Raw genomic sequence first — 15,884 nt, 5'->3', positions numbered from 1 at the left:
TCATGTTTTAGGGTTCCAGTCAGATCCCGTTACTATTGCCCTAACTTTCACCATAGGTGGTTTTCTCTTCTTGTTTCCCCTTGTAATCAGGACGCTTTATAGTGCCCAACCCAGCACAGACTGACGCAGAGGCACGTACAAGATTAACAAAGGCTTTATTATTCTTCAGCTGTGGGACACATCTTCCCTGTGCCACGCAGCCCAACACAGTCCGAAAGCACAATTACAACACCACCAAAACACTCTTCTCCTTTAGCACCACTCCTCCTCTAGCTTAGTCCTCCTCCTGCCGACTCTGGCTCTCGAGTGGTGGTGGCTGGCCCTTTTTATAGCCCACCCGGAAGCATTCCAGGTGCTTGACCACCTGGTCCTAATTGCACTTCCAGGTGGGGCTGAAGACTCATCCAGTTGGGCTGTTCACTCCATGCAGCTCCCCCTATCGGCCATCCGAGCTCCCAACCAGGCTATGGAAGACTCCATCTCCCATGGAGCCATGCAAAAGGTTGAGGGATTACCATCGGCCAGGGAGGCTGCCACCAAGCGTCCTGGGGGAGGTATTGAGCTGCCCATTGTTGCTCCCCCGAAACAGATGCTGCAGGGGTGTCCCTTCCACTTCAGCAGTGGGTGTTCTACATGCTAGCATGTCACAATTTTCACACCAACTGTTATGTCTTTCAAAACTTTCACACAACATTCCACAGCTTTCACTTTCATCTGCTTTGCTATTTTCTTTCTCATACTGATCTTCCTTATTACCAATATTACAAGATAGTAAACCTCTTATAACAGCAGCTGTCTTCTTTATACCAGATTGATTTTTTCCTGCGTTTAATCCATCCAGCTCCCTTCAATTTTGTGGCATGCTCAGCTGAGCTTCTGCTTTCTCTACCTGCAATACAGGTTTCGATTTCCTAGCTTTAGCCTGTTTGCTTCTGCCACTCCACTGGAAGATGGCTGACTTTAATATAAATTTAGGCATTTCTGAGTCTACAATACCACGCTAATACAATTTGCCAATTTCATTATGGGTTGGCTTACTTTTGCCCCTGGAAGCAAACATACACATACATACACAAAGATCCTAAACGAAGTGCCGTATGACTGACGCATGCATGTCCCACCACTCCCTAGCACTTTAACCACTTTAGTGCCGTATGAATGGCACATCCATGTCCCATCACTCCCTAGCCCTTTAACCACTTTAGTGCCGTATGAATGGCACATCCATGTCCCATCACTCTCTAGCACTTTAACAACTTAACACTTGTAAAAATACAAATTTTTTTCAAATACTGCACGGGAAAAAAAAACAAAAAACTATAGCATTTGTAAACAACTTCTGTCAAAGATAGCACAGAGATACACTAAAACCCAAACCTTTAACATTTTTAAACAAATTACTAACTTCACATTTGGTCCAATATTGCACAAAGATATCAGAAAAAATAAAACAATTATAAAATTTTACTGAGGAAACTTCACGTTGTGCAACAGAAACACCAGTTTGTCCACAGCATTATACAATACAATACAATACAGTTTATTTTTGTATAGCCCAAAATCACACAGGAAGTGCCGCAATGGGCTTTAACAGGCCCTGCCTTTTGACAGCCCCCCAGCCTTGACTCTCTGAGAAGACAAGGAAAACTCCCAATAAAACCTTGTAGGAAAATGGAAGAAACCTCGGAAAGGCAGTTCAAAGAAAGACCCCTTTCCATGTAGGTTGGGCGTGCAGTGGGTGTCAAAAGTAGGGGTCAATACAATACAATATACACAACAGAACAATTCCTTAAGACAGCATAATAATAAAAAATTTTAGAATTACGGTTAACAGTAGATGATATGACATAATTAGGTTTCGATATTTTTAGAGTCCTGGAGACCTCATCCATCTAGCTGCCTCCCCATTTGGCCATGCCACGGCTGAAACGTTGCTCGATGAAAGGACCCTCTTTCCCATGATTCCTGTGATCCTCCATCAGGGATGACTTTACCATAGGCAGGCAAACAGCTTGGCAGGTGGGCCGTGGCACCAATGGCCACATTTGGGTACCGAGAAAAGAAACAGAATAGGTGAGGGTTAGTATTCAAATATAATTATCATGTTACTTATGTTATAGTGCTAATGACTAACAACAGAGATGCAGTATGTACAGTTAATCAGCAGCTCTAGTCAGGATATGCTAAACTGAAGTAGTGAGTCTTCAGCCGGGATTTAAAGGCTGAGACCGAGGGGGCATCTCTTATGGAAGCAGGAAGACCATTCCACAGTTTAGGGGCCCTGTAACTAAAAGCTCGACCTCCCACTGTTATTTTATTAATCCTTGGAATCCTAAGCAGACCGGCATCTTGAGATCTTAATGTGCTCAGGTTTGTAAGTCATGATAAGTTCAGACAAGTAAGCGGACCTTGGCCATTTAATGCTTTATATGTTAAAAGGAGGATTTTGAAATCTGCCCTAAATTTAACTGGGAGCCAGTGTAAAGATTTAAGAACTGGGGTTATGTGTTCATATTTTCTTGTTCTTGTAATAATTCTTGCAGCGCATTTTGGATTAACTGGAGGCTGTATAGAGAACAGTTTGAACAGCCAGTGAACACCGCATTGCAGTAGTCAATCCTACTAGAGATAAATGCATGAATTAATTTCTCACAATCCTGTTTATTTAGAAAGCCTTTAATTTCCTAATATTTTTAAGATGGAAAAACATGTTTTGGACGACTTTGTAATATGCTTTAAATGACATGCTAGAGTCAAAGATAACTCCTAGATTGCGGGCTGATTCAGTAAAATTAATTGGGATTCCAACTGAGTTAAATGACGACAAAATATTGCTGTGATCAGCGTCATTCCCTCCAACAATTAACATCTCTGTTTTATCTGTATTTAAAGACAAGTAGTTCTCATTCATCCATTCCTTTAATTCACTAACACAACTAATTAAAGACAACATCGGAGAAACTTCATTTGATTTAAATGAAAGGTATAACTGGGTGTCATCTGCATACGAGTGAAAATTAACATTATGTTTCCTAATGAGAGATCCCAGTGGAAGCATGTAAAGTGAAAACAGTAAAGGTCCCAGTACTGAGCCCTGCGGACACCATATTGAACTTCTGTGTATAATGATGGAGTACTGTCAGCACATTTCTGTACATACTGGAATCGATTTGATAAATAAGAACTGAACCAAGCGAGCACGGGCCTGTAAGCCCAACATCATTTTCTAGCCTGTGCAGTAAAATAGAATGGTCAATGGTGTCAAATGCTGCACTTAAGTCCAACAACATAATTACAGTGGAATTTCCTTCATCAGAGGATATCAGAATGTCATTTACAACCCGTGTTAGTGCGTTTCTGTACTATGACCAGTGCGAAAGCCAGACTGGAATTTCTCAAATAAATTGTAATGCGTAAGGTGTGACTGAAGCTGACTGGCGACTACTTTCTCTAGTATTTTAGAGAGAAATGGTAAATTTGAAATAGGCCTATAGTTATTTAGTATGTGTGGGTCTAGGTCTGACTTTTTAAGTAAAGGTTTAATGACTGACACTTTTAGTGCATCAGGTACTGTGCCATGCAGTAATGAACTATTGATAATGGTTAGAATAGGCTGCAAGAACATCCATTGCACTTTTTATTAGTTTTGTTGGCACTGGATCTAGGGAACAAGTAGTGGGCTTCATTTTAGTAATTAAAGTTAAGACTTCCTGGTGAGTTACAGGATTAAAATTATTAAAGTGCTGAATGCAATGTGACAGGGTCTGCTAAGCTAGTATTTGGTTTGTACTGTGATGCTGAGATCTGGGATCTTATATTTTTAATTTTCTCATTGAAGAAGTTCATAAAGTCTGTACTGCTAATATCTGTTGGTATTTTGCACTGTTGATCTGAATTCCCATTTGTTAATTTAGCCACTGCTCTAAAAAGTACCCTAGGATTTTTATTATTGCTATCTATTAATGTAGAATAGTATTCTGAGCGAGCTTTAAAGAGGGCCTTTTTATATTTATTTACACTCTCTGTCCATGCATTTTGAAATACATGTAGCTTTGTTGTGAGTATTTTCATTAAACCAGGGAGAGTTTCTATGTGCTTTAATCACTTTTGTTTTAAGGGGAGCCACTGTGTCCAGAGCATCTCTCAAGGTCACATTATAATGTGATGTTAGCTGATCTAAATTGTTTTCCACGTTTACATTTGATGTTAACTGATCTAAATGGTTTTCCACAATTACACTCGACTTACTCAAGGTATCTATAAATTTTGAAGCAGAATTACAATCTAGATGTCGACTGTCTTTGTTTTAATCTGCGAGTGCTGGCATGGGCAGAACTAAATCAAACGTAATTAAGAAGTGATCGGAAATAACTACATTTAATGGAGTAATATTTAAATTTTGAATTTCAACTTTGTAAGTTATAATTAAATCTAATGTATGGTTATGATTATGAGTTGGACCTTTGACAATCTGACAAAATCCTACTGAATTTAACAAATAAGTAAAACATTTGCTAAAAGTGTCAGTTTCCACATCAATGTGTACATTAAAATCCCCATCAGAACTACGTGATCATAATTTATAGCCAAATCAGACAGAAGGTTGCTAAATTCAGTCATGAACAATGAATATGGCCCTGGTGGTCTGTAGACTAGCACTATAATTGTGTTGGAATCTGTTTTAATATTTAAAATGAATGCCTCAAAGGATGTAAAGTTGCCTAAATTTTTAGGAGTGATTTGCATTTTGTTACAATGAATTATTCCAAGGCCTCCTCCTCGACCAGAATCTCTAGACTTATGAAGGAACGAGTATCCATCTGGTGACGCCTCAGCTAGGGAAACAGTGTCATATTTACTAAGCCAGGTTTCAGTAAGAAGACACAGATCAGATTTTGTACTTAATATATATCATTTACCAAAACAGCTTTAGTGCCAAGAGAGCGAATGTTCAATAAACAGCATTTAAAACTGCATGGTTCTTTCTGAACTGCTGATATATTTTTGTTTTAATTTGAATTAAATTTCTATTACAGATGCCCCTGGTGGAGTGTCTGGTTTTATCCCTTGGTCTAATTATACACCTTATTTTTGGTTATTAATTAATTTATGGTTTGTTTCAAGACTAAATTTACTGGATGCCCCACAACAGGGATTATGGGTAACAGCTTCAGGAAAATAACAGGTGGGATAAACAACAGCCTGTGATTTAAGATCACATGACTGCGGCCTGGATGGTGCTCTAATCAGTCAACCAGGCAGTTTTGCTGCCATATTTTGGGATAATACATAAGATCCCTCCAGTTAGGATGAAGACCATCTCTTCTGAAAAATCCAGGCCTTTCCCAAAAATCATCCCAATTGTTCACAAATGCTATGCTTTTATTTGCACACCAGGTTTCTAGCCAGCAGTGAAAGGAATGCAATCTGCTATAAATCACATCCCTCTATATAATCTTGGTAAGGGACCAGATACAATTAAATTCGACATTTTGTTTTAGCTTTGGTGCATAGAGAGATGAAGTTCGCTTTAATACCTCAGATTGCTGTAAATAAATATCATTAGTGCCGACATGCAGCAATAAGGTAGATACTTCATCGTCGGCAACACGGTCCAATGCGGCCTTTATGCCAGAAATCTTGGCCCCTGCAAGGCACTTAACATTAACTGCTGGTTTAACATAGTTTGGAATTCTAACATTCCGCACTATGGAATCGCCAATTATGAGCACTTTATTATTCTCAGTTTCCACAGGCGCGCTGCGGAGAGCTGAGAACCTGTTCTGGGTCCGAATTGGTGACCTGGGTGCTGGGGGACTAAATTTTGGATTCTTAGACCCCCGTCTTACTGTTACCCACTCGCCCTGTGGCTGAATTGGTGCTGCTGATTTCGGCCTCGCACTGACTACAGTGGGACCTGGAGAGACTGAAGCCGAATCAGATGTAGCCGAATTGTCTAAACAAACCGAGTCGATCCAATTTTCGGTTTGCCTAATCGCTATCAGATTCCTAACGCGGTCCTCCAATTCGCGTATTTTCCCGACCAACTCTAAATTAACTAAACATTTTTGGCAGGTGAAGCTATCTGCACTGTCGGCCGGAAAACCTGAGCTGTACATACTGCAGGACACACAACATATAAACGTGCCCTCGATGGGCAGAGAGCAGATAGAACTTACATTAAATGTTGAAGTCATCTTTGCCGTTTTTATAGGTGCTTCTGCGCTTTCCGTGTTGAGCTGAATCACCGTCGCTTTAAGTTTCCACCACCCGCTAAGCGATCGACTTTATGGCTTCAGAGCAGCATGATTACCTGTTAAAACATTTCCTCCAGTGCTGAAAGCCCTCTCACAAAGGCTCCTTGAAGCAGGGGTGCATAGTTACTTTCTTCCATGTTTCACCACTCTGAGGAAATTTACTTCTTGTCTTTTCCACCACTCAAGTGGATTTACATCACTATCCACCTCAGGTATCATCAAGTAGCTCTTGATCTATTTTTCAGTGGTAGTGCACAGAGACCCACCTTCGCTGATCCTGTGATTTTTTTAGAAATAGCTGTCAAGACTTTCTTTTTTTTTTTTTGCTCCCTCCCTTGTGTCATCACCTGCTCCAACATCTGCAGCCATGGAGTGGTATGGAGTGTTGCGAGGAGGCAGGGATCTCTGCAGCTGTTTGAAGCAAAGAAAAAAAAAAAATTTGCTTTGCAATCAAGGACCCCCAACCAAGACAGTTTGCGACCAATAGGCATATGCTTCTTACAGAAATAAGCATAATCCTTTCAAAAGAATTATTCAATTTGTTTGAATGAATTAATGATTTGTCCAGATTTTTATTTTGTTTTTGGTCTGACACCTATAGGGCTTTGTAGTTTTCAGATTGCCGTCTTTTAAGCAACATCAGTCTTTTCAAAGCCACCTCCATTTCTTCTATTAACAGGAGAGAATACCAGAGTAGTGTATGGATACACTGTAATTGTATGGGTAATTGTACTGTAAATGTTGTTGCCAGAATCCGTGAGTGCAGATACTCTGTGCCCATTTACCACCACCACCTCAACAGAGGATTAGCAAAAATACAGTACTTCTCTCCTAACACCCAACTGCTGTCCATAGGCTTGCCAAAGTGGGGGCAGTTAGAGATGGTATGTCCCAGCTCCCCGCACTTGATGCAATGGGGAGGAGTCATCTACCTTTCCTTTGGCTATACCACCAATTCTGTAGCGGGGGATAAGATTACCGACATGTCCCTGATGTGACTTGTGGCAATCAGTAGACTGTTCCAAATGCTTGGTGGTGCTCAAGGGCTGCTATCAATGAATCAAGATTTTTATGTTCCTGTGCCCGGACTGGCCAGGCAAGGTTTTCAGAGATGGCATTCACCAGAAGGTCACAAGTGACCATTTCTGTGATAATCTTTGCTGAGTTAATTTCTGGCTTTAGCCATCACCCAGCTGTGCCCAAACAGTTCATATGCCTGTGAATGGGAAGGCACGCCCCTGTCAAATACGCATTCATTTTATGCTCTCGCCTACAAGTATACAGTTCATAACTGAAAAAGCTCCTTCAATTAATATGTTAAATCTTTACATACACATTCATAGATTTCCAAGTCCACTTAATCCTGTTCAGAGTTGTGGAAACCCACGCCTACCCTGACAGCATTCCTAACACGTCCATTTATCGCAGGCCCCACTCACCTGTACAGCAACCTTGTGCTAAAATCATTTCAATAATTTTCTTCCCTACATCAAGCAACGTTAATCATCAGAATGACAAAGAGAAAATAGGTTTTTAGAATTATTTTGCAAATTTATTTAAAAAAATATAACTATTCCATTGGCACAAGCATTCAGACCCCTTGCTATTATCACTGAGATGCTTCTACCACTTGTAGTCCACCTGTAGTCAATTCAGTTGAGTCACATAGTTAGGAAAGGCACACACCTGTCAGATGGCAATGTATATCAGAGCAAAAACCAAGCTATGAGGTCAAAGGAAACACAAGTGTGTTGAGGCACAGATCTGGGGAAGGCTGCAAAAATATCAGCACAACAGAAGGTTCCCAAGAGCAAAGTTGCCTTCATAATTCTTAAATAGAAGAAGGGTGGAACAACCATGACTCTTCCTAGAGTTGACCATCTTGCCAAATTGAGCAATCATGGGAGAAAGGCCATGGCAAGGGAACTGACTATGAAACCAGTGGTCACTGGAATGGAAACTGTCTGTAAAGGCCATGTACATGTATAGTCTGAGCATTTATGTCATGGCATGTCAATTAGACCAAAAGTGCTTTGAGAACATGACTAGTGACTCGATCATGCACTGTGAGTTGTTTGCTTGCCCACAAGTTCTGAATATTGCACAGTGTATGCCCAGAATAATTGCTGTGACACACTCTGCTTTTTATTTTACTCTTTCCTCTTCTCTGTCACAGCATTTTGCCATTGTCAAACAATAAAATTATATTATAATCAAATTTTATTTGTCACATGCAATTATATACACAGTGCAACATGTAGTGAAATGTCTAGTTACTAAAATCCAAGAATGATATAAAAGACAATAAACATTAAAAAAATCAATATGTACAATGACAGCATTCGTAGTAAATAACAAGAACAGTTTATTTTTTGTATAACCCAAAATCACACAAAGAATGCCTCAATGGGCTTTAACAGGCAATGTTTAATTGACAGCCCCTAGTACCTTGAATCTCTAAGAAACCATGGAAAGAACTCTTAAAAATCCTTGCAGGAAAAATGAAGAATGCAGTGGATGTCAAAAATACGGTAAATACAGTACACAAAACAGAACACAAGTGGTCTTCTTCTCAGAGCTAGATAGACAATCTACCATTGCCACCTCAGAAAGGTAATATAATAATACAATATAATTTCTTCTTGCACACAGCTCTTCACAAAGTGCAGGTGCAGAGTACCATGACAAGAATAGATTATACCAATCACTAAATGCAGAACTAGCACAGATATAGATACAGATTTGTTAAAATACACAGAGAACAAGGTAGACACTGATTAACGTAAATGGAAACCAACAATATCTGTTGTGAAGGAAGGCCTGTGTCCATACATGGCCAGGATGCCCTTGGAATGGGAGTACTGGGGAAGAGAACAAAAATGGGGCATAATCTCCCCAAGAGTGCAAGATGGCAGTGAGCTCAGGCTTGAATCTTTGCATGGGTGCCCATGAGGCATGCTGGGAATTGTAGTTTAGCTGGGTTCCCTGGGAGCTGCAAGATTTGGGAGTCCTTACTACGTCACCTGGAAGTGCTTTGGAGTGGCAGCGTCATGTCACCAGAAGCAATCCTGGGGATTAAAAGGAGGATAAAAGGAGCTGCCTGCCTCACAATGGCAAGCCAAAGGCAGGAAGAAGGTGGGTGAAGTTTGAGAGGAGGAGTGGATAAGGCAGTGGAAGGGTGACCAAGAGAACGAAGACACGAAGTGTGTATTATAATAGTGCTTTATTGTTATTGTAGCTGTGGTGGTGGGAAATGGTTGTTGTGAAGAGTTTTCCCACAATAAAAGGCTCTTTGTGCTTTTAACTTCTGTCCGTGCCTGCTTAAGTTGGGTGTTTGGGAAGCTGGAGCACCACCTTGTATTCACACTGTCCATTAGTTAAGTGTAGAACTTATGGTCAGTTCACAATGGAAAAGTTGAAATTGCAAGAAAGACAGTCAAAAACAAAGTCAGACACAGTCAGAATCCTGGAGTCCTAGGCCATTTAGATGCATGTCCCCTCCTGGGCATTCTATAGCAGAGCCAGGACTGGGCCATCCAATTTGATGAAAGAATTCTTCTACCTGATGATTCTAATACTCCTTTATCTGAGGTGACTTTACCACATGCAGAAAAATAACTTGGCCATAGAGCAGTGGTACCAACATAAGAGGAATAGCAATAGGGCATCACATAGCTCAAAGCAATGTCATCATTTAAGATGTAGATGGACCAAGGATAGAGGTTCCTCTTCAGTCTCTGTGAACTGGTCTTCAGGCAGCTGTAGCATTTCCTGACCATAGCACAGAGATGATGCCATTGTTGGGATTGTTTATTATTTATTACTAATAATTTTCTTTGCACTGGTCTGACAAGGCTTGGTATACTGTAGATATCCTGGAAATTGGAGAGTGCACATCCAGTGATGCAGAGCCTTGCAATTCTGCTGCATGCTGTTTCCAAACCAGGCAGTAATACTTTCTGTCAGGGTGCTTTCAATAATGGATATGTAGACATATTTTAGTATCAGGAAGGGTAGCCTAAAATCCCAATGGTATCTGAGGTGCTTTTTTTCTCCAAGGTGTCAGGTCCTCTGTGATGTACACACTTAGGTACTTGAAACTGTCTACCCTCTCCACTGAAGAACTGTTGATTCTGAGGGGTGATATGACCTCTGTTGTTTTCTCCCAAAGTCTACAATCAGCTCCTTTGTCTTGCTGACATTCAGGAGAAGACTGTAGTCCTGACACCTGTATGACAGATTCTCCATTTCATCCAGGTAAGCCTGCTCATTCCTGTTAGAGATCAGGCCCACAGCAAATGTGACCATGATGTTAGAGTCATGACCAGCCATGCAGTCATACATATAGAAGGAGTATAACAGAGGACTCAGAATATAGCCCTGTGGAGCGTCTTTGTTAAGAATGAGGTATGATAAAGTGAGGCCACCCACTCATACCACCTGGGGTCTACCTGTTAAGCAGTTAAACAGTTGTGCAGCCACGTGTTAAGACACAGCGGTTAAAGGCCGTATAATAGTCTATAAACAGCATTCACACATTATTCCTTCTCCTATTGCCCAGGTTTGGCCAGTACTGCATGTAGAATCAAGTTGCTGGTATCATCCATGGATCTATGGGAACGATATGCAAATTGTAATGGATCTAGTTCTTTGTGCAGTGAAGAGCATATGTAATAAGATCTGTTATTGGTAAGGATTAGTTTCTAATTAGGCACTAAGGTTGGAACAAAAACCTGCAGCCTCTACAAACCCTCCAGGAGCAACTTGCTGTAGTCAACCGTTTTGTGCCTAATCCTCTCAATACTTTATGGGGTGTTGACAGATCTTGCTGTTAATGCCAGCCCATGCCTTGAACATCCAGGCTTTGCCTCCTTACCATAATTATTTTGTTGCAGGGGTTGCCACAAAAATACTCCTTACTCCTAAGCCAAGGGAGCTTTGTGCTAAACTAAAAGGTTTTACTTAACCCATTAATAGAATTAACTGAACTTGAATGTCAGAAGATTTGTGGTAAAGCGGGTCCACAGCTAATGTCAAAGGGCCAGTTTTAAACAAATAATCACAGCACTCGCAGCTTGGGAATGGTGGTTGTGTGGCTGAAGCGGTTCCCGGGATGATTCATAATGTGGGCGTTTCTCACCTAAGTGCACAGGTGAAAAATCGTCCACATCCATGATTGTACTCGGGACTGCTGATTTGCCACAGCTGCCACATCCTCTTCATAAATAGAAGCACAAGGCGGCTAAGAGGAAGAGAAGAAGTGGAAGAGGAAGAAAAAAAAAAGAGAGAGAGAGAGAGAGAGAGAGACGAAGGTTGCAGGAAGCAGGAGGAAGAAGCCGGTGCAGGAGAACGAGTGAGCGAGCGCAGGCTCGTATGCTGCTGAGTAGGGAGCCTGGGTTTGTGGCCGACACCCGAGGTGCAGTTGTAGTGGTCGCTCCTGCTGAGTTTATTCTGAAGAGCGGGAGTGACCGGAAGGCGGATGAGCAAGGGTGGCTCCCCTGGTACATAGCCAGGAGGGAGAAACAGGGTAGTCACCAGCAGTAAGAATGCACCAGTCTTTGCTTTAAAAGGACAGCTTCCAGGCATTATTTTAACCTCGTTGTTTTAATGATTTTTTCTAATGGATTTTAACCTCCACTTTTCACCTCTTTTTAATGGATTATTTATTTATTGAAGATTTGAAACACTGCACTATTTATTTGGACACTTTGGTTTTGTTTGCTATTTTTAAATAAAAGCACTTTGCACTTTTGCACCATCCCATTGCTCCATTGTTGTATCTCACTGCCAAGCTCATCGGTAACATTCTGACGGTGACGGGTTCAGGGCTTCCTGAACGCAAGATGGGAGCATGGAGCAAACCTGCATCGTCACAAGCTTCTTCAGTAACTACGAGCAAAGTGTACTTTGTCTGCAGTGAATATTCTCTGCCAAAGGTTAATTTATAGTGTCTTTTAACAGTGAAACTTGCCTGACGCAATTCTAGTGAAAAAGCTATTTATCTGAAGAAATAATTGCATTAATTTCCTTTTTTCTCTTTTGATGCGTGGTATATATACAAGTTATTAATGTGTTGAGTATTCAGGTTTATATTTTAAGCAAATAATACTGTTGAATATTAAAAACACAATTATAAGAAACAATTGAAAGAACCTTTTTAAAATACTTTATTTTTTCTCTCCTGATTACATGAACTATTTTTTATCAAAACTCTATTGTCAAGTGAAGATTTCTAATTAAAAACCCATAGTTTCACATGTAAAATATTTAAGAAGATAATAGAAAAGTAGATGTGAGGTAAATCTTGAGAAAGAAAATTGCATATTGATGGCATTGTTATATAAATACTAAATTTGAAAAGCATATATAAAAAGATCTTGTGAGTGAAGAATTCGGCATGATCCAAATGGAAGAATGAAAGTTTATTTTATGGACAGTAATAAAACTGTGAGGTGGATATAATGAATGATTCTAGGTAATGATTACAAAACTACAACTTCTACTTTCTCCTTCCTATTAGCCTTGTTTTAAACCACATTGAATTTATTTCAAGAGGGTCCTTTGGCTGTTCTAATACTTCTTGGGTTTATGGCAGTAAGAAAAGAAAGGCACAGTCCCAAGTTCCTGAAACTGACACCGTCTTAATTCACAGTGATTCTAAACACAAATACATTAGACTTTACATTCACTGGGCACATTGGGATGACCACAGTATGTACTTTTCAAATAGACATGCTGAATTTGTCTTTGGTCATTGGAACTTCCATAATAAAAGGGAACTCTTTACCTCACAGTTTAGGAAGATCAACTTAAAGAGGGAGGATTAAAGGATTTAATTTTAAATCAAATCAGGCTTCAGATTAGGTCTATATAGTCCTTATTGGTATCTGCCTGACAACCATTATGTGCTTGTTTGTTTTGTTTTTTTAGCTCTGAATTTTTAACAGCTACATGAGGGATCTCAGACTCCAGTCCTGTAGGGCCACAGTGGCTGCAGTATTTCATTCTAACTCTTTTCTTAATTAGGGACCTGTTTTTGCTGCTAATTACCTTCTGTTGAATTAATTTTAATTGACTTGCTCTTGAAGACTCAGACCCAATAATTGTTTCTTTTTCCTTAATTAGCAGCCAAACAATAATAAGATACAAAATGAACCAAAACATGACCAGCAAACTGTGACCATCATACAATATCTTAAAAAAAAAAAGGGTGGACGTCTCAGGAATGTTGATTTGCTCAGGTCCCCAAAACATTGTAACAATGCTCTTAGAAAAGTAAAGAAAAAAATCAGCAATTTAGAAAATGTGTGCTTTTGCACAATGAGAGCAGCAACAGGCCATGGAATTAAAGAATGGGTTTAATTAACAACAAGACCTGGCACCTGATTAAGCAACTGGTTGGAGTAAAAATTGTTGGAGTTTGAGGACCTGATTTAGCTGGTCTTCTGCTGGCTCACTCACTTCACATTTTATTTCTGATTAAGGAAAGAAATGAAGCAATTCAGAGGGACGATGAAGAAATTTCAGGGAACAAATCTTAATAAACAAGTCAATTAAAATTAATTCAAAAGAAGTTAGTTAGCTGCAAAAACAGTGCACTAATTAAGAAAAGGGTTAGAATGAAAACCTGCAGCCACTGCAGCCCTCTAGGACTGGAGTTTGAGATCCCTGATCTACAAGAAAGATGAAACAAATGGAGGCAATGTAGTTTAATAACATCATAGTTTCAATAAGTATATTCTATTGATTACATTTTAAAAAATGATTATGTCCATTAACCTTATCCAAGCATCTTTTGGGCCATACCATATTTCCCTAGAAATATATTTTAGTAATAGTAGTTTTGTAAAGCTTTGAAAAGTTTGCAGTATCATGTTAAAACAATCGTTTTTGTTCTCAGACTTTTGAAACATTGTCTTTAGCATTATAAATGCAGAACATAAAAATATACTTGCACAAGGACAGTCAAGCACAATACACATGTTTTTGGTCAAGACTGCCTTAAGTAATTTAATGTTCTGTATTGGAAGTTTAATACAGTTTCTTTACCAAAACAAGAAAATAAAGCAATATTTGTGTCCTCTTTCCCAATATTTAGAAATCTTGCTGAATGCAGAAATTTCTTCATGTCATCATCTTTTATTAGGCATTCATGGTTAAAGCCAGGAACTGTTGAAGAAAGAAAATAAATTGAAAAAAAGATGTCTAAGACAAGCAATGTATTTATGGCAATTATAAAAGAATATGCCTATCTGCTTCTTCATTGTTGGACTAGAGTAGATCAAAGATTTAAGTTAATGTCCGACCTTGAATGGGGTCTATTTAATAGAGTTCACATATGCCCCTTCCACATTCTCCATTCAGGTCAGAATTTCTTCAACCATTTAGCATGGCCTGAATAATTTAAGTACCCTTCCTGAATCATTGACAACTTCACCGGAACCTTGTGAGGCCCCTCATAAACCACCCTTTGAGGTTTTACTAACTTTCTGCCATTTGTGGGCCCTCACATCAGCCATTACAATAGTTACTTCTTTCTATGCTCAGAGAAGCCACTCACTTATTTAAACTAATTTCCTTCACTTTTGCTTTTCACCATTGGGCCTAATGGTTTTGTCAATGATGAGCATATCAATCTCTAAAATTACTTGTGAATGGGCACCAGTTGTTTCTGGCAGCATCATGTATTCTCTGGGTTAGGGAGCTCATTATATAGTTTCTTCCAGCTCTTTCCAAGTCTGGCTGCCATTGTATCTTAGTTAGTACACATTGCATAAATTATATGAAAGTTCTGCTTTATTTTGACCAATCTCCTTTAGAGCCTTACAAGTCCTAAAAGGTGTCAGTCCAACAGAAAGCAATTGCCTTTTGGCCATTTCTAACTACAGCTGTCTTTGTTATTAAGGTTCTGAACAAAGTTCAATCAGACTCCATCTAGTTTTTAGTCTCAAGTGTTTTGACACTTATGTCTATTATGGATATCAGTGTTAGAATGTGTGATGTGAACGCCCTTTTCGCTAAATTTGAATGTGATGATCCGACAAGTAAACTTACTTCCCATTAGCCAGCAAGGAGATCATTTTCCACCTTTCTCTTTTTACTTCCATCTAGAGATTTTAGCCATGTAAGAAATATTGTTGAAAAGGACTTGAAAAAGCCTTGTCAACTTTCTTAAGCCAGTAGACTAACACTTTCAGCTAACCCCTTTTTATATTTAATGTTAGATGACTCAGTATTGAAAGATGTCAGTATGTTGTAATTTAATACATCAGATAATCTTATAAATTGACCATATTTGACCTTTAGGTTTTCTTAGTGACAATTTTTCTTTGTGCTGTTTCAAATGGTTTTTCATGCTTATTGTTTATGTAATTCATAAGGCATGTGTGAAAGACAGATACTATAAATCATTGACGAAGAACAAGGAGCCACATACACTTCAGATTAACCTTAAAGTATTGTGAAATGGGAAATGTTATGCTATTAAGGTTAACAATATTCTGACTGAATGTATACATCCATCCATCCATCCATTTTTTAACCCGCTGAATCCGAACACAGGGTCACGGGGTTCTGCTGGAGCCAATCCCATCCAACAACAGGGCACAAGGCAGGAACCAATCCTGG

At 39.4% G+C, this 15,884-nt stretch overlaps 1 protein-coding gene across 1 annotated transcript in view; it reads right to left on the bottom strand.

Moving 5' to 3' along the window:
- Positions 1–13,951: 13,951 nt before the first annotated feature.
- Positions 13,952–15,884, bottom strand: part of capn9 (calpain 9) — an 85,512-nt gene continuing 83,579 nt past the window's right edge. The window contains exon 20 of the mRNA XM_039748230.1: positions 13,952–14,426. Within this exon, the coding sequence (XP_039604164.1) occupies positions 14,400–14,426 (27 nt within the window). The 3' untranslated portion in view covers positions 13,952–14,399. The remainder of the gene's footprint in view (positions 14,427–15,884) is intronic.

This window comes from Polypterus senegalus, chromosome 3, assembly GCF_016835505.1.
Source record: "Polypterus senegalus isolate Bchr_013 chromosome 3, ASM1683550v1, whole genome shotgun sequence".
NCBI classification, from domain to species: Eukaryota; Metazoa; Chordata; class Cladistia; order Polypteriformes; family Polypteridae; genus Polypterus; species Polypterus senegalus.
Note: the sequence above shows the minus strand (reverse complement) of the source record. Positions and strands in the feature narration are given on the sequence as shown.